General features: G+C 49.4%; 1 protein-coding gene across 1 annotated transcript in view; it reads right to left on the bottom strand.

The window, feature by feature from the left end:
- The window catches only part of nmbr (neuromedin B receptor), a 37,491-nt gene that overhangs the window by 4,311 nt on the left and 13,495 nt on the right, over positions 1 to 19,685 (bottom strand). Inside the window, exons 2-4 of the mRNA XM_034527234.1 lie at positions 18,758 to 18,899; positions 16,257 to 16,472; positions 11,528 to 11,766 (exon numbers count right to left, since the gene is read on the bottom strand). Coding sequence (XP_034383125.1) covers positions 11,528 to 11,766; positions 16,257 to 16,472; positions 18,758 to 18,899 — 597 coding nt within the window. The remainder of the gene's footprint in view (positions 1 to 11,527; positions 11,767 to 16,256; positions 16,473 to 18,757; positions 18,900 to 19,685) is intronic.

Raw genomic sequence — 19,685 nt, 5'->3', positions numbered from 1 at the left:
TATGTCTTTGTGTCTCTGTGTCTCTGTGTTTTTGTGTCTTTGTGTTTTTTGTCTTTGTGTCTCTGTGTTTTTGTGTCTTTGTGTTTTTTGTCTTTGTATCTTTGTGTCTGTGTCTCTATGTCTTTGTGTCTCTGTGTCTTTGTATCTGTGTGTCTCCTATGTGTCTCTGTGTCTTTGTGTCTTTGTGTCTCTGTGTCTATGTATCTGTGTGTCTCCTATGTGTCTCTGTGTCTTTGTGTCTCTGTGTCTTTGTGTCTTTGTATATGTGTGTCTCCTATGTGTCTCTGTGTCTCTGTGTCTTTGTGTCTCTGTGTCTTTGTATATGTGTGTCTCCTATGTGTCTCTGTGTCTTTGTGTCTCCTATGTGTCTCTGTGTCTTTGTGTCTCTATGTCTTTGTGTCTCTGTGTCTCTATGTTTTTGTGTCTTTGTGTTTTTTGTCTTTGTGTCTCTGTGTCTTTGTGTCTCTGCGTCTCTGTGTCTTTGTGTTGTTTGTCTTTGTGTCTCTGTGTCTTTGTGTCTCTGTGTCTCTATGTCTTTGTGTCTCTGTGTCTCTGTGTTTTTGTGTCTTTGTGTTTTTTGTCTTTGTGTCTCTGTGTTTTTGTGTCTTTGTGTTTTTTGTCTTTGTATCTTTGTGTCTGTGTCTCTATGTCTTTGTGTCTCTGTGTCTTTGTGTCTCTGTCTCTATGTCTCTGTGTCTTTGTGTCTCTGCGTCTTTGTTTTTTTTGTCTTTGTGTCTCTATGTCTTTGTGTCTCTGTGTCTTTGTGTCTCTATGTCTCTATGTCTTTGTGTCTCTGTGTCTCTGTGTTTTTGTGTCTTTGATTTTTTTGTCTTTGTGTCTCTGTGTCTTTGTGTCTCTGTGTCTTTGTGTCTCTGTGTTTTTGTGTCTTTGATTTTTTTGTCTTTGTGTCTCTGTGTCTTTGTGTCTCTGTGTCTCTGTGTTTTTGTGTCTTTGTGTTTTTTGTCTCTATGTCTTTGTGTCTCTGTGTCTCTGTGTCTTTGTAATTAATAATAAGAATAATAATAATGTTAATAATAATAATAATAAGGAATAAGGCCTTCAATACTGCGTCTCTGCAGGGTTATTAATACAAGTTAATAACTGGAACAAGGCCTTCAGACCTCGTAGAGGCGGACATAACCTCAGAGGAACCAGATCAAAGTGAATATGGATATGTTGAGATGATATTTATGTTCCACGTGTCACCGCCGGCTTCTTCGACTGGACAAAGACAAGAGACACATGCATATGTTAAATAATAAAAACAATAACATGTGCAGCACGATGATGCAGAAGACGCATATGAATGTGGTCATGGCGATAACTAAAGGCCCACAATGCACTGTGTCTCTGTGTCTTTGTGTCTCTGTGTCTCTGTGTCTTTGTGTCTCTGTGTCTCTGTGTCTCTGTGTTTTTGTGTCTCTATGTCTCTGTGTCTCTGTGTCTTTGTGTCTCTGTGTCTCTGTGTCTCTGTGTCTCTGTGTCTCTGTGTTTTTGTGTCTCTATGTCTCTGTGTCTCTGTGTCTTTGTGTCTCTGTGTCTTTGTGTCTCTGTGTCTCTGTGTCTTTGTGTCTCTGTGTCTCTGTGTCTTTGTGTCTCTATGTCTCTATGTCTCTGTGTCTCTGTGTCTTTGTGTCTCTGTGTCTTTGTGTCTCTGTGTCTCTGTGTTTTTGTGTCTCTGTGTTTTTGTGTCTCTATGTCTCTATGTGTCTGTGTCTCTGTGTCTTTGTGTCTCTGTGTCTCTGTGTTTTTGTGTCTCTATGTCTCTGTGTCTCTGTGTCTTTGTGTCTCTGTGTCTTTGTGTCTCTGTGTCTCTGTGTCTTTGTGTCTCTATGTCTCTGTGTATTTGTGTCTCTGTGTCTTTGTGTCTCTGTGTCTCTGTGTTTTTGTGTCTCTGTGTTTTTGTGTCTCTATGTCTCTGTGTCTCTGTGTCTCTGTGTCTCTATGTCTCTGTGTCTTTGTGTCTTTGTGTCCCTGTGTCTCTGTGTCTCTGTCTTTGTGTCTCTATGTCTCTGTGTCTCTGTGTCTTTGTGTCTCTGTGTCTTTGTGTCTCTGTGTCTCTGTGTTTTAGTGTCTCTATGTCTCTATGTCTCTGTGTCTCTGTGTCTCTGTGTCTTTGTGTCTCTGTGTCTCTGTGTCTTTGTGTCTCTGTGTCTTTGTGTCTCTGTGTCTCTGTGTCTTTGTGTCCGACACCAACGCACTCGGAGGGAGCTTCTGAAGATAGTTTCCATCTTGCAGAGGTGGAATAATAAACTCAGAAGAAGATTTATGAAATGCAAGTCGTGATTGTTTCTTCTGCAGACGAGTCGGTGGAATCAGTTTTTAAATCTTCTTCCTCACGAGGATCACAAGTTACTGCTCTGAGATCCCAGACATCGGAACACGGTTTCAGAGGGACGCTCAGTAGAGAATATAGATCTATGTTTCTATATGTACATGTGTATCAATGAGGAGGAGGACATGTGTATCAATGAGGAGGACATTTGTATCAATGAGGAGGAGGACATGTGTATCAATGAGGAGTACATGTGTATCAATGAGGAGGAGTACATGTGTATCAATGAGGAGGAGTACATGTGTATCAATGAGGAGGAGTACATGTGTATCAATGAGGAGGAGGACATGTGTATCAATGAGGAGGACATGTGTATCAATGAGAAGGAGGACATGTGTATCAATGAGGAGGACATGTGTATCAATGAGGAGGAGGACATGTGTATCAATGAGGAGGAGGACATGTGTATCAATGAGGAGGACATTTGTATCAATGAGGAGGAGGACATGTGTATCAATGAGGAGGAGTACATGTGTATCAATGAGGAGTACATGTGTATCAATGAGGAGGACATTTGTATCAATGAGGAGGAGTACATGTGTATCAATGAGGAGGAGTACATGTGTATCAATGAGGAGGAGTACATGTGTATCAATGAGGAGTACATTTGTATCAATGAGGAGGAGGACATGTGTATCAATGAGGAGGAGTATCAATGAGGAGGAGGACATGTGTATCAACGAGGAGGAGGACATGTGTATCAACGAGGAGGAGTACATGTGTATCAACGAGGAGGAGTACATGTGTATCAATGAGGAGGAGGACACGTGTATCAATGAGGAGGAGTACATGTGTATCAATGAGGAGGAGTACATGTGTATCAACGAGGAGTACATGTGTATCAATGATGAGGAGTATCAATGAGGAGGAGTACATGTGTATCAATGAGGAGGACATGTGTATCAATGAGGAGGAGTACATGTGTATCAATGAGGAGGAGGACATGTGTATCAATGAGGAGTACATGTGTATCAATGAGGAGGAGTACATGTGTATCAATGAGGAGGAGGACATGTGTATCAATGAGGAGGAGTACATGTGTATCAATGAGGAGGAGTACATGTGTATCAACGAGGAGGAGTACATGTGTATCAATGAGGAGGAGTACATGTGTATCAATGAGGAGGAGGACATGTGTATCAATGAGGAGTACATGCGTATCAATGAGGAGGAGGACATGTGTATCAATGAGGAGGAGTACATGTGTATCAATGAGGAGGACATGTGTATCAATGAGGAGTACATGTGTATCAATGAGGAGGAGGACATGTGTATCAATGAGGAGGAGGACATGTGTATCAATGAGGAGGAGTACATGTGTATCAATGAGGAGGACATGTGTATCAATGAGGAGGAGTACATGTGTATCAATGAGGAGGACATGTGTATCAATGAGGAGGAGTACATGTGTATCAATGAGGAGGACATGTGTATCAATGAGGAGGAGGACATGTGTATCAATGAGGAGGAGTACATGTGTATCAATGAGGAGTACATGTGTATCAATGAGGAGGAGTATATGTGTATCAATGAGGAGGAGTACATGTGTATCAATGAGGAGTACATGTGTATCAATGAGGAGGAGTACATGTGTATCAATGAGGAGGAAATGTGTATCAATGAGGAGAAGTACATGTGTATCAATGAGGAGGAGTACATGTGTATCAATGAGGAGAAGGACATGTGTATCAATGAGGAGGACATGTGTATCAATGAGGAGGACATGTGTATCAATGAGGAGGAGTACATGTGTATCAATGAGGAGGACATGTGTATCAATGAGGAGGAGGACATGTGTATCAATGAGGAGGAGTACATGTGTATCAATGAGGAGGAGTACATGTGTATCAATGAGGAGTACATGTGTATCAATGAGGAGGAGTACATGTGTATCAATGAGGAGGAAATGTGTATCAATGAGGAGGAGTACATGTGTATCAATGAGGAGGAGTACATGTGTATTAATGAGGAGAAGGACATGTGTATCAATGAGGAGTACACATGTATCAATGAGGAGGAGTACATGTATATCAATGAGGAGTACATGTGTATCAATGAGGAGAATGACATGTGTATCAATGAGGAGGAGGACATGTGTATCAATGAGGAGGAGTACATGTGTATCAATGAGGAGGAGTACATGTGTATCAATGAGGAGGAGGACATGTGTATCAATGAGGAGGACATGTGTATCAATGAGGAGGAGGTCTCACTCCTCTCTCTCACCGGCTGCTAAAACACGGAGCGAGCTAAGATAAGCTATGCTAAGCTAACGGACACATTGTGGTGTAGCTACGACGACCAACTGCCACTTTAAGGAGGAGAGAGGAGAGGAGAGAGGTTTGGTTTTTAAAATTCCTTTATTCCACTATTGCAGTGAAAACAGAAACCACTCTAAAACATCACTTGAAAGACAAACAAACAAACAAAAATTCCCCAGAACAAGGACAATCAATAGTTCAGCACCAGCTCTCCACCATCACCCACTGAGCATAAAATGCTCCCCGTAGTCCATCTACCCCTGAAAGTCTGTATGTTGTCCATTGCCGTGTAATAAGCGTGTTCCAGCCTGAGTCGAGCTCTCAACAGTCCCTTCATGACTTGCACCGGGTCCTCACAACCAGAACCCCCGGCCCGATTCTTACGCGTCAGCCAGATGGCTAGCTTGGCAGAACCGGACAAAAAGTTCACCAGCGTGTGGACAGCCTTCTTTTTTGTGGAATATTTTGGTCCGAAAATGAATAAATACAAAGAAAAACTCTCTCCAAGCCCCTGAAACCACACTTTCAAAAGTTCAAACGGTACTGAGAGCCGAGGACACCGAGCAAACAAGTGCTCCAGGGTCAGAAACAGCATTCCTCCCCAATGAGAGGGTCCAGGTGTGCCCGGTATCTATTTGTGGCTACTGCCCCGTGTACAACCCTCCATTGGAGGTCTGCTGTCCTCAACGGGCATTTTGTACAAGCACCTCCAGCTGCCCCTCGGGGAAAAACCTGGGCCAAAGGACTCGGTCCAACTCGACTCCTTCAACCCCGACAGAGAGCGCAGGTTCACAACTTTTACGCAGATTTCGTAAATTGCCTTTTTCCCCGCTGCCTGAAAACTGTCCAGGTGAGGGGTTGTGAAAGTCAGCAGCTGATTTCCTCCCTCCTGCCAGTCCCCCACCACCGGGGCGATGAGCAGAGTGGGGGGGGTGGACTCACTTTCTTCATCCCACCGGCCAGAGCATGGCGTCCTACAACTGCTCTCAGCTGTTGCGGCAGGGCGGCACAGACCTCCTTCACTATCCTGTCAGTCAACCTGACAGACGCGATGTTGATGCTCTGCCTGAAGGCGACCACGGCTGATGCCGATGATGACATCTTCACCAAATGTCCCAGTTTGGTGCAGCCAACTTCTCTTAGCCTTATGAACCTGTTGAAAAACAGAGGTTCCTCCAGCAGCCACACGCCTGGAGCCTCGTTGGGTTCACGTGAGAAGTTAAACACTTGCCAGGCCTGCAGGACAGAGCTGTAGAACGACGTCAGTCCAGCCAAGTCCACTTCCTCAGGTTGTAGGAGAAAGAGCTGTTTGTCGTATCCCAACCGCCCAGCCCTCCTCAGCAGCAGTCGAGCAGCGTCCATCCAGCTCAGAACCCAAGAACACACCCAGCACCTTCAATCCCTCTTTTCCCCACTGAAGACCTCCGGGCAGGTGAGGCACCACCTGCTGCGTCCACCGTCCCACCAATAAGGCCTCCGATTTCTCCCAATTCACCCGTGCAGAAGAGGCATTCTCATAGAGTGACAAGATATCCTGCAGCAAACCAACATCACCCTGATGCTTGATAAAAATGTTTGCATCATCAGCATATGCTGACACAGTGAGAGGACGACTAAGACTGGAGGACCCTGGCAGTGACAGACCACTGAGCCGACTCCTCAACCTGCATAAGAAGGGTTCAAAGGCAAGGCTGTAAAGCTGCCCTGAAATAGGACAACCCTGCCTTATCCCTCGTCGTACAGGGATCGGTCGGCCCAGCCCAGCTCCCATTTTCACCATGCATTCTGCACCGCTGTACAACAAACCCACCCAAGATAGAAAACCTTCACCAAACCCAAAAGCCCTAAGTGAAGAAAACAAATAGGAGTGGTCCACCCTGTCAAAGGCCTTTTCCTGATCCAGGGAGACAATACCAACATCTACATCGTGAAATCTACACACATCCAGCACATCACGAATAAGAAATATATTGTCCATGATTGTTCAACCCAGGATACAGTATGTCTGGTCACTATTAACAATTGATCCCAAGTAGTCTCTGAGTCTGTTGGACAAGGCTCTGGAGAGCACCTTGTAGTCCATGCAAAGCAGGGCCACTGGTCTCCAGTTCTTGAGGAGAGCCAAATCGCCCTTCTTAGGCAGCAAGGAGAGGACTGCTCGTTTGCAGGAAACAGGAAGCGATCCTGTCCTAAAGCATTCCATCAGGACACCATGGAAATCAGGACCGCTTCACAAAGTCCGTGGAGAGGCCGTCGATTCCCGGAGTTCTTCCCGAGGTCATCTGGCCCACCGCAACCGTCAGCTCCTCCAGCGTCAGTTCCCCGTCCAGCGCAGCCCTCTCCTCTGGGCTGAGACGTGGAAGCCCCTCCAGGAGCTCCTTACGGCTCTCTTGGCAGCATTGTTCTTCCCCAAACAGCGTGGTGTAAAAATCCATGGCATGGATCCTCATCTCCTTTTGGTCCGTGGTTACCCTGCCTCCCGGGAGCTTCAGACAGGTCATTTGTTTTCTCTCCAACTTGAAAAAGAACGAGGTTGGGCCATCCATGTCTTTCACCTGGAGAAACCGAGCCCTAACCAGAGCTCCCTTTGCCCTCTCCTGTAGGAAAGAGCTCAACTCTATCCTCTTGTCCCTCAGTAGCTGGCCCACTCTGGGATCTGGTACTCTGCAAACTTTCCTCAATGTCCTTTATGTCAGCTTCGAGGTCTTTAACTGCAGACTTTGTAACTGCGGTGGCGTTTGCGGTGTACTGTTGGCAGAACACACGTATCTGTGCCTTACCGACCTCCCACCATTGCTTCAGAGAGCTGAAACGAGCTTTTCCAGCTTGCCACTGCTGCCAAAGAACCTCAAAGCCCTGACAAAAAGTGCTGTCGTGCATTAGTGTGTTATTAAAATGCCAGTAGGAGTTAACCCTTACACCTGGGGAGGTTATCAAAACTAAACTGACATGGTGGTGATCGGTGAACCCAACCGGACTGATGGTGCTATTTTTTATACTGGAGCTGAGGCAGTCCGAGATGTAAATCCTGTCCAGCTGCACTTACCCTGTCATTGCTCACCCTCACCCAAGTGTACTGCCTAGCTTGCGGGTGTTTCACTCGCCAGGTGTCCAACATGTGTAATTGAGTGATGACGTTATGAAGCGTGTGAGCTGACTGTGGGTGTGGTTCCTCACTGTTTCTATCTACGGTGAAGTCCAGCGTGCAGTTAAAATCCCCCCCAATGATCAGCCGCTCCTGCTGGCAGCTCTGCAGCTCATTTAGCAGCAAAGTAAAAAAACGTGCTCTATCTGGCCCCCTATTGGGCGCATAAATGTTAACAAAACAATAAACTGAGCCCTCTATATCTGCCCTCACCACCAGCAGACGGCCCTTCACCACCTCCCTGACTGTCAGGACTTCCGCATTCACTGCTTTCCTAATTAGCACGGCTACTCCAGCACTAAGGTTGGTGCAGTGGCTCAGGGTGCATGAGCCCTCCCACCATAACCCCCAGTCGACCTCATCCAAAGGAATGGTATGGGTCTCCTGCAACAAGAGGATGTCCAACTTTTTATGGTTAAAAACCTCCATTATTGATGTTCTTTTGAGCCTATCCCTCCCACCATTGATGTTTAACGACCCTCGATGTAAGTGCTGCATTGCAAGGTCAGAGGAGAGAAAGAGACAGGACAAGACCAGAAGTAAGCAGCCAATAGAGTCACCCGTGTTGCACATGATCATCTTACCTTAGTCGTCACCTTTTTACCCTGTTTGCCTTTCTTTGCCTTCCTCAGAGTTGTGAGGTGTTTTTTCAAGCGGAAACGTTTCCGTTCATCCAACAGATCATAGCCCACCTCTCTCTTCACCGCCCCAACAGACCGAATGAACTTTTCAATATCATCAAAGTGATCACTCACATTTACAGATTTATTGAACGTTTCATCCAAAAATGTGTTGATCTCCTCTAACGAGTACCGGTCAGCACCTTTAAGGCCTGTTCCCACATAGAAGCCTCTGACCAACTCTCATAATCCATGTCCTCTGCTCCAGTAGACAGCTGGCTGTTGGACACCTCCCCTGCACCCTGCTCATCCTCTGCGGCTCTGTTGTCATCTCCACCTACGGAAACTGCTGCTGCCTCATCACAGCCTGACTGTGGTGCTGCATCGGGACCACACGCAATGAGGTTCTGAACCACAGAAACCTCCTGACTGGAAGACTGGCCCTGATCCTCCTTATTGACCCTGTTAACTTCAGAACCGGCGCAGCTAACCGCACCCCCCACATCCCCACCCATGAGACCAGCCATGTCCACAGGACCAGCTGCACCCACGGGACCAGCTGCGTCCACGGGACCAGCCATGACCACGGGACCAGCCATGTCCACGGGATCAGCCATGTCCACAGGACCAGCCATGTCCACAGGACCAGCCATGTCCACGGGATCAGCCATGTCCACGGGACCAGCCACGAGGAGCGCCGCGCCGCCACCAACGGGAAAAACAGCGTCCACAGGACCAGCCTCGTCCACGGGACCAGCTGCGTCCTCGGGACCAGCCATCTCCACGGGACCAGCCATCTCCACGGGACCAGCCATCTCCACGGGACCAGCCATCTCCACGGGACCAGCCATCTCCACGGGACCAGCCATGTCCACGGGATCAGCCATCTCCACGGGACCAGCCATGTCTACGGGACCAGCCATGTCCACGGGATCAGCCATGTCTACGGGACCAGCCACGAGGAGCGCCGCGCCGCCACCAACGGGAAAAACAGCGTCCGCGGGACCCGCCACGCCCCCGGGGCCGGCCACGAGGAGTGCCGCGTCCACGGCGCAAGCCTCCGTAATACCCGCATCCACAGCGAGCTTCTCCGCGCTCTTCTGCTGCTTTTGCGGGCACGCAAAGCGCTTATGTCCCGCCTGTCCACAGTCGAAACACTTCATCTGCCCCGAGCTCGCGTACACCAGGTATAACCCTTCCCCGTGCCTCACCTTGAAGGACACCTCTAGTGACTGTGGGGGACTCTAAAAACATAAAGACCTGCGTCTGAGGGACAGGACGTGTCTCAGCTTGGGGTCTTTACAGCCCAGACTCACCGCCTTGAACCCGCTAGCGAACTGTCCGAACCTGCGCAGCTCTTTCTCCAGCAGGTCGTTGGGAATAAACGGAGGAACCCCGGACACGGTGATGCGCGTTGAGGGCGTTGACAGCGGAGACACCTGCACGAACAGGTCTCTGATGAACACGCCACTCTCCACTAGTTTAACCACACGAGCCTCGCTGCTCACGAACACGACCACCGCCTTATTCATCCTGGAGGCGAAGGAGAGATGCTCGTGTCCCACCTGCTCTCCTACCGCCAGCAGCACCTCCTCCACAGACACGCTGCCGTCAGGGGGAACCAGCCGGACTCCCTGACGGAGCGACGTCTCCGAGGACGCCCGAACACACCCAACACACCAGGAAAGCTCTCTCTCTCTTACCTGGTCATGTGCGTAAAGAGGAACCAAAGCAGACAAACAATGATCCAAACTCCAAGCCAGAACTCACCTCCACATCCACCTGCCACACGCTCACCACACTCACTCACAACTGGAAACAGAAACGAGGAGGAGAGGAGGAGAGGAGAGAGGAGGAGAGGAGAGGAGGAGAGGAGGAGAGGAGAGAGGAGGAGAGGAGGAGAGAGGAGAGGAGGAGAGGAGGAGAGGAGGAGAGGAGAGAGGAGGAGGAGGAGGAGAGAGGAGAGGAGAGAGGTGGAGAGGAGGAGAGGAGAGGGGAGAGGAGGAGAGGAGAGAGGAGGCGAGGAGGGGAGAGGAGAGGAGGAGAGGAGGAGAGGAGGAGAGGCGAGAGGAGAGGAGGAGAGGAGGAGAGGAGGAGGAGGAGGATAGGAGGAGAGGAGGAGAGGAGGAGAGGAGAGAGGAGGGGAGGAGAGGAGGAGAGGAGGAGAGGAGAGAGGAGGAGGAGGAGGAGAGAGGAGGAGGAGGAGGAGAGAGGAGAGGAGGAGAGGAGGAGAGGAGGAGAGGAGGAGAGGAGAGGAGGAGAGAGGAGAGGAGGAGAGAGGAGAGGAGGAGAGGAGGAGAGGAGAGGAGGAGGAGGAGGAGAGGAGGAGAGGAGGAGAGGAGAGAGGAGGAGAGGAGAGAGGAGGAGAGGAGGAGAGAGGAGAGGAGGAGAGGAGAGGAGAGGAGAGGAGAGGAGAGGAGGAGAGGAGAGGAGAGGAGGAGAGGAGAGAGGAGGAGAGGAGGAGAGAGGAGAGGAGGAGAGGAGGAGAGGAGAGGAGGAGAGGAGGAGAGGAGAGAGGAGGAGAGGAGGAGAGGAGAGAGGAGGAGAGGAGGAGAGAGGAGAGGAGGAGAGGAGGAGGAGGAGGATAGGAGGAGAGGAGGAGAGGAGGAGAGGAGAGAGGAGGAGAGGAGGAGAGGAGAGAGGAGGAGAGGAGGAGAGAGGAGAGGAGGAGAGGAGGAGAGGAGGAGAGGAGAGAGGAGGAGGAGGAGGAGAGGAGGAGAGGAGGAGAGAGGAGAGGAGGAGAGGAGGAGAGGAGGAGAGGAGAGAGGAGGAGGAGGAGGAGAGGAGGGGAGGAGAGGAGAGAGGAGGAGGAGGAGGAGAGGAGGAGAGGAGGAGAGGAGGAGGAGGAGGAGAGGAGGAGAGGAGGAGAGGAGAGAGGAGGAGAGGAGGATAGGAGGAGAGAGGAGAGGAGGAGAGGAGGAGAGGAGGTGAGAGGAGGAGAGGAGGAGAGGAGGAGAGGAGAGAGGAGGAGAGGAGGATAGGAGGAGAGAGGAGAGGAGGAGAGAGGAGGAGAGGAGGAGAGGAGAGAGGAGGAGAGGAGGAGAGGAGGAGAGAGGAGAGGAGGAGAGAGGAGAGAGGAGAGGAGGAGAGAGGAGAGAGGAGGAGAGGAGGAGAGGAGAGAGGAGGAGAGGAGGAGAGGAGGAGAGGAGGAGAGAGGAGAGCCCACCTGTTGAAGTGCCGGCGGAAGCTCTCGCTCAGCAGGTAGAGGGCGAAGGGGTTGACGCAGGAGGAGGAGAAGCTGAGCACTCGGGCCAGCAGGGTGACCACCAGGTGGGCCAGAGACAGGTCCAGGTGCTCGTAGTGGAAGGACCGGTACATGTACAGCACGTGGTTGGGGAACCAGCACACCGCAAACAGGCCCACGAACACCAGCACGATCTTAGCCAGGCGCTTCCTGGTCTCCATCTGAAGGAGGAGGAGGGAGGAGTCAGCTGAGAGGGGGAAGGAGGAGTCAGCTGGTGGGAGGAGGGGGAGGAGGAGGAGGGAGGAGTGAGCTGAGAGGGAGGACTCAGCTGGGAGGGAGGAGGAGGGAGGACTCAGCTGAGAGGTTGGAGGGAAGATAGATTCTGCAGCTGGCTTCTAACTGCAGCTCAGCTGCATCATTTTCACTATAAATATCTATTTACTGTATATATATATATATATATATATATATATATATATACTGTATATATATATATATATACATATATATATATACATATATGTATATATATATATATATATATATATATATATATATATATATATATACATATATATATATATATATATATACATATATATATATATATATATATATATATATATATATATATACATATATATATATATATATATACATATATATATATATATATATATATATATATATATATATATATATATATTTCAGGGGGTCATTCGTTTTACTAATGGAAGTGGATGTTTCTTCAGATGACATTAATAACAACTCATAACTAGTAAAGATGCAGCCGGTGACCTCGCGGCACTTTACACCAACGGTCACTTGGTGGTAAAATGTAATCACGCCTGAGAGCGCCGGCGGTTCGATGCTCAGAGCTCGCTGCAGATGACGAAACGGGACGTCAACAGGAAGAGAGGGAGTGCAGCTCGACATCTGGAGAAGGTCCTTCCTGCCACTCACGCTCAGCTCGGACGTCTCTGCACCAAAGGTCAGCGCCGCTCCTCCTCGTGCTCCTCGTGTTCTCGTCTGACCTCCTGACCTTCAAACCGGACCAGGGCCTCCCCTCTAACTGAACCCCAGAGGAGCTTAGGAGACCTTTAGGAGGGGGGTAGACATGAGGAGGGGTTCTCTCTCTGGGGATCTAGTCTGAACTTGAGGTCCCTTGAGGTGAACTGGGAGGAAACACTGTTTACTGGTAACCAGCAGCAGCTCAGAGGACCACACACACTTTGAAATGAGATCCATCTTCAACCAGGAAACAGGCCTTCATTGAGCCCTTCACAGACCTGATCCGCTATCAGGACCTCTCTGTTGGTCTTCAAATGAAAAGCCCATCACTGTAATATCCTGGTGAAGTGGTCCTGGTGAAGTGGTCCTGGTGAAGTGGTCCTGGTGAAGTGGTCCTGGTGAAGTGGTCCTGGTGAAGTGGTCCTGGTGAAGTGGTTTTGGTGAAGTGGATTTGGTGAAGTGGATTGTGTGTGTTCTCTGATGTGTGTTCTCTCTGATGTGTGTTCTCTGATGTGTGTTCTCTGATGTGTGTTCTCCGATGTGTGTTCTCTGATGTGTGTTCTCTCTGATGTGTGTTCTCTCTGATGTGTGTTCTCCGATGTGTGTTCTCTCTGATGTGTGTTCTCTGATGTGTGTTCTCTCTGATGTGTGTTCTCCGATGTGTGTTCTCTCTGATGTGTGTTCTCCGATGTGTGTTCTCTGATGTGTGTTCTCTCTGATGTGTGTTCTCTCTGATGTGTGTTCTCCGATGTGTGTTCTCTGATGTGTGTTCTCTGATGTGTGTTCTCTCTGATGTGTGTTCTCCGATGTGTGTTCTCTGATGTGTGTTCTCTCTGATGTGTGTTCTCCGATGTGTGTTCTCCGATGTGTGTTCTCTGATGTGTGTTCTCCGATGTGTGTTCTCTGATGTGTGTTCTCCGATGTGTGTTCTCTGATGTGTGTTCTCTCTGATGTGTGTTCTCCAATGTGTGTTCTCCGATGTGTGTTCTCTCTGATGTGTGTTCTCTCTGATGTGTGTTCTCCGATGTGTGTTCTCTGATGTGTGTTCTCTCTGATGTGTGTTCTCTGATGTGTGTTCTCTCCGATGTGTGTTCTCCGATGTGTGTTCTCTGATGTGTGTTCTCTCCGATGTGTGTTCTCCGATGTGTGTTCTCTCTGATGTGTGTTCTCCGATGTGTGTTCTCTGATGTGTGTTCTCTCCGATGTGTGTTCTCCGATGTGTGTTCTCTGATGTGTGTTCTCCGATGTGTGTTCTCCGATGTGTGTTCTCTCTGATGTGTGTTCTCTCTGATGTGTGTTCTCCGATGTGTGTTCTCTGATGTGTGTTCTCTGATGTGTGTTCTCTCTGATGTGTGTTCTCTCTGATGTGTGTTCTCCGATGTGTGTTCTCTCTGATGTGTGTTCTCTGATGTGTGTTCTCTCTGATGTGTGTTCTCTGATGTATGTTTTCTCGGATGTGTGTTCTCCGATGTGTGTTCTCCGATGTGTGTTCTCTCTGATGTGTGTTCTCCGATGTGTGTTCTCCGATGTGTGTTCTCCGATGTGTGTTCTCCGATGTGTGTTCTCTCTGATGTGTGTTCTCTCTGATGTGTGTTTTCTCGGATGTGTGTTTTCCGGTGTGTGTTCTCCGATGTGTGTTCTCTCTGATGTGTGTTTTCTCGGATGTGTGTTCTCCGATGTGTGTGTTCTCTGATGTGTGTTCTCTGATGTGTGTTCTCTCTGATGTGTGTTCTCCGATGTGGGTTCTCCGATGTGTGTTCTCTTAGTTTGGCTTTTCTCCAAACAGTCTCTCAGGAACCTTCATCAGACAGAGCACATCTGGACGAGCAGAATGTGTGAGTGTGTGTGTAGAAATGTGTGAACAGACAGAAAACATCACATTACTACGAGAAAATAAGAAAGATGATGAAGAGATGGAGGTGAAGTGCTTCTCCTGGAAAGAGACAATCAGGAGGTGTGTGTGTGTGTGTGACTGTGTGTGTATGACTGTGTGCGTGTGATACTGTGTGTGTGTGTATGACTGTGTGCGTGTGTGACTGTGTGCGTGTGTATGACTGTGTGTGTGTGACTGTGTGTGTGTGTGTGTGTATGACTGTGTGTGTGTGATACTGTGTGTGTGTGTATGACTGTGTGTGTGTGATACTGTGTGTGTGTGACTGTGTGTGTGAGACTGTGTGTGTGTGTATGACTGTGTGTGTGTGTGACTGTGTGTGTGTATGTCTGTGTGTGTGTGTATGACTTTGCCTGTATGTCTGTGTGTGTGTGTGTGTGTGTGTGTGTGTGTGTGTGTATGCTTGGGGGGGGTTAAAATAAGCATCTACTTCAGAAGATGTGAAAAACAGTGAGAGAAAAGCAGGAAGCATTCGTTCGTGTTTTCGAGTATGATGACAGATGTACAATGAACTAAAGATGTTCTTTTACCAGTGGAGAAAACATGATGTTCCCTCTAGAACGCCTTTCAGTGGAGAAAACATGATGTTCCTTCTAGAACGCCTTTCAGTGGAGATAACATGACGTTCCTTCTAGAATGCCTTTCAGTGGAGAAAACATGTAGAGGTTCTCTCTAGAACGCCTTTCAGTGGAGAAAACATGACGTTCCCTCTAGAACGCCTTTCAGTGGAGATAACATGACGTTCCCTCTAGAACGCCTTTCAGTGGAGATAACATGACGTTCCCTCTAGAACGCCTTTCAGTGGAGATAACATGACGTTCCCTCTAGAACGCCTTTCAGTGGAGATAACATGATGTTCCCTCTAGAACGCCTTTCAGTGGAGAAAACATGATGTTCCCTCTAGAACGCCTTTCAGTGGAGATAACATGACGTTCCTTCTAGAATGCCTTTCAGTGGAGAAAACATGTAGAGGTTCTCTCTAGAACGCCTTTCAGTGGAGAAAACATGACGTTCCCTCTAGAACGCCTTTCAGTGGAGAAAACATGACGTTCCTTCTAGAATGCCTTTCAGTGGAGAAAACATGACGTTCCCTCTAGAACGCCTTTCAGTGGAGATAACATGACGTTCCTTCTAGAATGCCTTTCAGTGGAGAAAACATGTAGAGGTTCTCTCTAGGATGTCCTTCCAGTGGAGAAAACATCAAGTTCCTTCTAGAATGCCTTTCAGTGGAGAAAACATGACGTTCCCTCTAGAACGCCTTTCAGTGGAGAAAACATGACGTTCCCTCTAGAACGCCTTTCAGTGGAGATAACATGTAGAGGTTCTCTCTAGGATGTCCTTCCAGTGGAGAAAACATGACGTTCCTTCTAGAATGCCTTTCAGTGGAGAAACCAGTCAGTCAGCTGTCAGTCAGCTGTCAGTCAGCTGTCAGTCGTGTGCGTGCATGTGTGCGTGTGTGTGCGTGTGTGTGCGTGTGTGCATGCGTGTGTGTGTGTGCGTGTGTGTGTGTGTGTGCGTGTGTGCGTGTGTGTGTGCGTGTGTACACTTCATTCACCCCCTCACCTGTCTCTTGGTGTCATCCCTTCATTCACCCCCTCACCCCCTCACCTGTCTCTTGGTGTCATCCCTTCATTCACCCCCTCACCCCCTCACCTGTCTCTTGGTGTCATCCCTTCATTCACCCCCTCACCCCCTCACCTGTCTCTTGGTGTCATCCCTTCATTCACCCCCTCACCTGTCTCTTGGTGTCATCCCTTCATTCACCCCCTCACCTGTCTCTTGGTGTCATCCCTTCATTCACCCCCTCACCTGTCTCTTGGTGTGCTCGCTCCCCTCCCCCGGCATGTCGTGGGCGCTCTGGACCAGCGTGCGGGCGATGTGGTAATAATACACGGAGATGATGCTCAGAGGAACCAGGAAGTAAACCAGGAAGATCATCACCGAGTGGATCTTAGGATGCATCTGATTGGACAGCGGGTAGGGAACGCAGTTCACTAAGGTCACGTTACTGTCGTCTCTGTGACCCTGAGGAGGAGGAGGAGGAGAGGAGGAGGAGAGGAGGAGAGGAGGAGGAGAGGAGAGGAGGAAAGGAGGAGGAGGAGGAGGAGAGGAGGAGGAGAGGAGGAGAGGAGGAGGAGAGGAGAGGAGGAAAGGAGGAGGAGGAGGAGGAGAGGAGGAGGAGAGGAGGAGAAGAGGAGGAGAGGAGGAGAAGGAGACGAGGAGAGGAGGAGGAGGAGAGGAGGAGGAGGAGAGGAGGAGATGAGGAGGAGGAGAGGAGGAGAGGAGGAGGAGGAGGAGGAGAGGAGAGGAGGAGAGGAGGAGGAGAGGAGAGGAGGAAAGGAGGAGGGAGGAGGAGATGAGGAGGAGGAGACGAGGAGAGGAGGAGGAAAGGAGGAGAGGAGAGGAGGAGGAGAGGAGAGGAGGAAAGGAGGAGGGAGGAGGAGGAGAGGAGGAGAGGAGGAGGAGGAGAGGAGGAGGAGGAGACGAGGAGAGGAGGAGAGGAGGAGGAGGAGGAGAGGAGAGGAGGAGAGGAGGAGATGAGGAGGAGGAGAGGAGGAGAGGAGGAGAGGAGGAGGAGGAGGAGAGGAGAGGAGGAAAGGAGGAGGGAGGAGGAGATGAGGAGGAGACGAGGAGAGGAGGAGGAAAGGAGGAGAGGAGAGGAGGAGGAGAGGAGAGGAGGAAAGGAGGAGGGAGGAGGAGGATAGGAGGAGGAGAGGAGGAGGAGGAGAGGAGGAGAAGAGGAGGAGGAGGAGGAGAGGAGGAGAGGAGGAGGAGAGGAGAGGAGGAAAGGAGGAGAGGAGAGGAGGAGGAGGAGACGAGGAGACGAGGAGGAGAGGAGGAAAGGAGGAGGAGGAGGAGGAGACGAGGAGGAGGAGGAGAGGAGAGGAGGAAAGGAGAAGAGGAGAGGAGGAGAAGAGGAGAGGAGGAAAGGAGGAGAGGAGGAGGAGGAAACGAGGAGGAGAGGAGAGGAGGAGGGAGGAGGAGAGGAGGAGGAGACATTGCAACACATCAGTGAGATCATAAAATACATTGTGGAGCGCTGCTCATTCATAAATTCAAACAGTTTACAGGCTAAGGAGAGCATGGTCTAGAGGAGGTCAAGGTCTAGAGGAGGTCAAGGTCTAGAGGAGGGCAAGGTCTAGAGGAGGTCAAGGTCTAGAGGAGGGCAAGGTCTAGAGGAGGGCAAGGTCTAGAGGAGGTCAAGGTCTAGAGGAGGGCAAGGTCTAGAGGAGGTCAAGGTCTAAAGGAGGTCAAGGTCCAGAGGAGGGCAAGGTCTAGAGGAGGTCAAGGTCTAGAGGAGGGCATGGTCTAGAGGAGGTCAAGGTCCAGAGGAGTGCAAGGTCTAGAGGAGGTCAAGGTCTAGAGGAGGTCAAGGTCTAGAGGAGAGCAAGGTCTAGAGGAGGTCAAGGTCTAGAGGAGAGCAAGGTTAGAGGAGGGCAAGGTCTAGAGGAGGTCAAGGTCTAGAGGAGAGCAAGGTTAGAGGAGGTCAAGGTCTAGAGGAGGTCAAGGTCTAGAGGAGGTCAAGGTCTAGAGGAGAGCAAGGTTAGAGGAGGTCAAGGTCTAGAGGAGGTCAAGGTATAGAGGAGAGCAAGGTCTAGAGGAGGTCAAGGTCTAGAGGAGGTCAAGGTCTAGAGGAGGTCAAGGTCTAGAGGAGAGCAAGGTTAGAGGAGGTCAAGGTCTAGAGGAGGTCAAGGTATAGAGGAGAGCAAGGTCTAGAGGAGGTCAAGGTCTAGAGGAGGTCAAGGTCTAGAGGAGGTCAAGGTCTAGAGGAGAGCAAGGTTAGAGGAGGTCAAGGTCTAGAGGAGGTCAAGGTATAGAGGAGAGCAAGGTCTAGAGGAGGTCAAGGTCTAGAGGAGAGCAAGGTTAGAGGAGGTCAAGGTCTAGAGGAGGTCAAGGTATAGAGGAGAGCAAGGTCTAGAGGAGGTCAAGGTCTAGAGGAGGTCAAGGTCTAGAGGAGAGCAAGGTCCCAGCATCATGCAGGTCTGCTGATTTCAAACTGAAGACTAAAATGAGCGTTCCCTGTTCATGAATAAATCGTTGACACCAGCATCACACGTGAGAATTTGGTCGAGATAACAAAGCTCATAATTTATATATTGAATTAATTAAACATTGAAAATTGTTTACAAAAGAGGAAAACAAGTTTATTACATTGAGTTGATAGAACAAAATGAAACAATATGCAGATGACATGCCTTTGTCTATGAGACACTGAAGGGCCTCACAGAGAGAGGCGGGGGGGGGGGGGGGCGGGGCTCCACCACTCCAGGCTAAGGGGGGCGGAGCCCCGCAGCAGGGTTGAGTCGTACCTGCATGGAGACCACCTGAGAGAACACGGCTTCAGGGACGGCCAGCAGGACGGACAGCAGCCAGATGGAAACGGCCTTCAGACACGTCCAGAACACGGCGCTGGACGTCTGGATGTCCATCGGGTTCACGATCGCCTTGTACCTGAAGGGGAAACATCATGGAGGACTTGGACTTGGTTCACGATCTTTTAGAGAAGGTTCTCCGTTGGAGGGTTCTCTTTTATTCCAGGTCGGTAAACTTGCTGTTAAGGGCCCCAGCGTACTGGTCCGGTTCTGCTGCTGTGGGTTCGGGTGACCCTCGGGGTCTGAACCAGCAGATGCAGAGGGATCCAACAACAACCCCACACTTCTTATGTAAATATACTGTGTGATATAATTATTCCACAGCATTCAATGAGATGTTTGGCTACATTTCAAAATGGATCAACAGATTAAATCAGGCCTCAAAAGGCTGCCATGGCAGTTACACAGTAAACCACGATGAAATGACTCCTTCATTTCGGATTTTCTGGACTGAAACCAGATATAAATCATGTGATAATTATGTAATTTCTCATTTGACAGCATTAGAGCGCCAGGCCCTTTGTGAGTTAATGAGAAGGACTGCAGGCTGGAGGACAAGGAGAGGAAACAATAGAGCTTTGTCACTCTGAACATAATTATTCTTTATGTGTAATCATAGAGCTGCATATCAAATACCTCATTAGTCAGATCATTGCTCCAGCGGGACGCCGTGAGGGCATCTGGTGCTCTGCATGAGGTTTACATGAGTGGTTAGAGTCCTGTCTTCACCTGCAGGCCTCATGTTAAGGTTCAAGTCATATCTGATTCATTGAAGTGGTGGATTGACTGTACGTCACTCGCTCTTCATGGAGCTCTGTGTTTGTTTGTTTGTTTGTTTGTTTCCTGAGAGAAGAGATTCTGAACC

The sequence above is a fragment of the Cyclopterus lumpus genome, chromosome 24 (assembly GCF_009769545.1).
Source record: "Cyclopterus lumpus isolate fCycLum1 chromosome 24, fCycLum1.pri, whole genome shotgun sequence".
In the NCBI taxonomy this organism is placed as follows: domain Eukaryota; kingdom Metazoa; phylum Chordata; class Actinopteri; order Perciformes; family Cyclopteridae; genus Cyclopterus; species Cyclopterus lumpus.
Note: the sequence above shows the minus strand (reverse complement) of the source record. Positions and strands in the feature narration are given on the sequence as shown.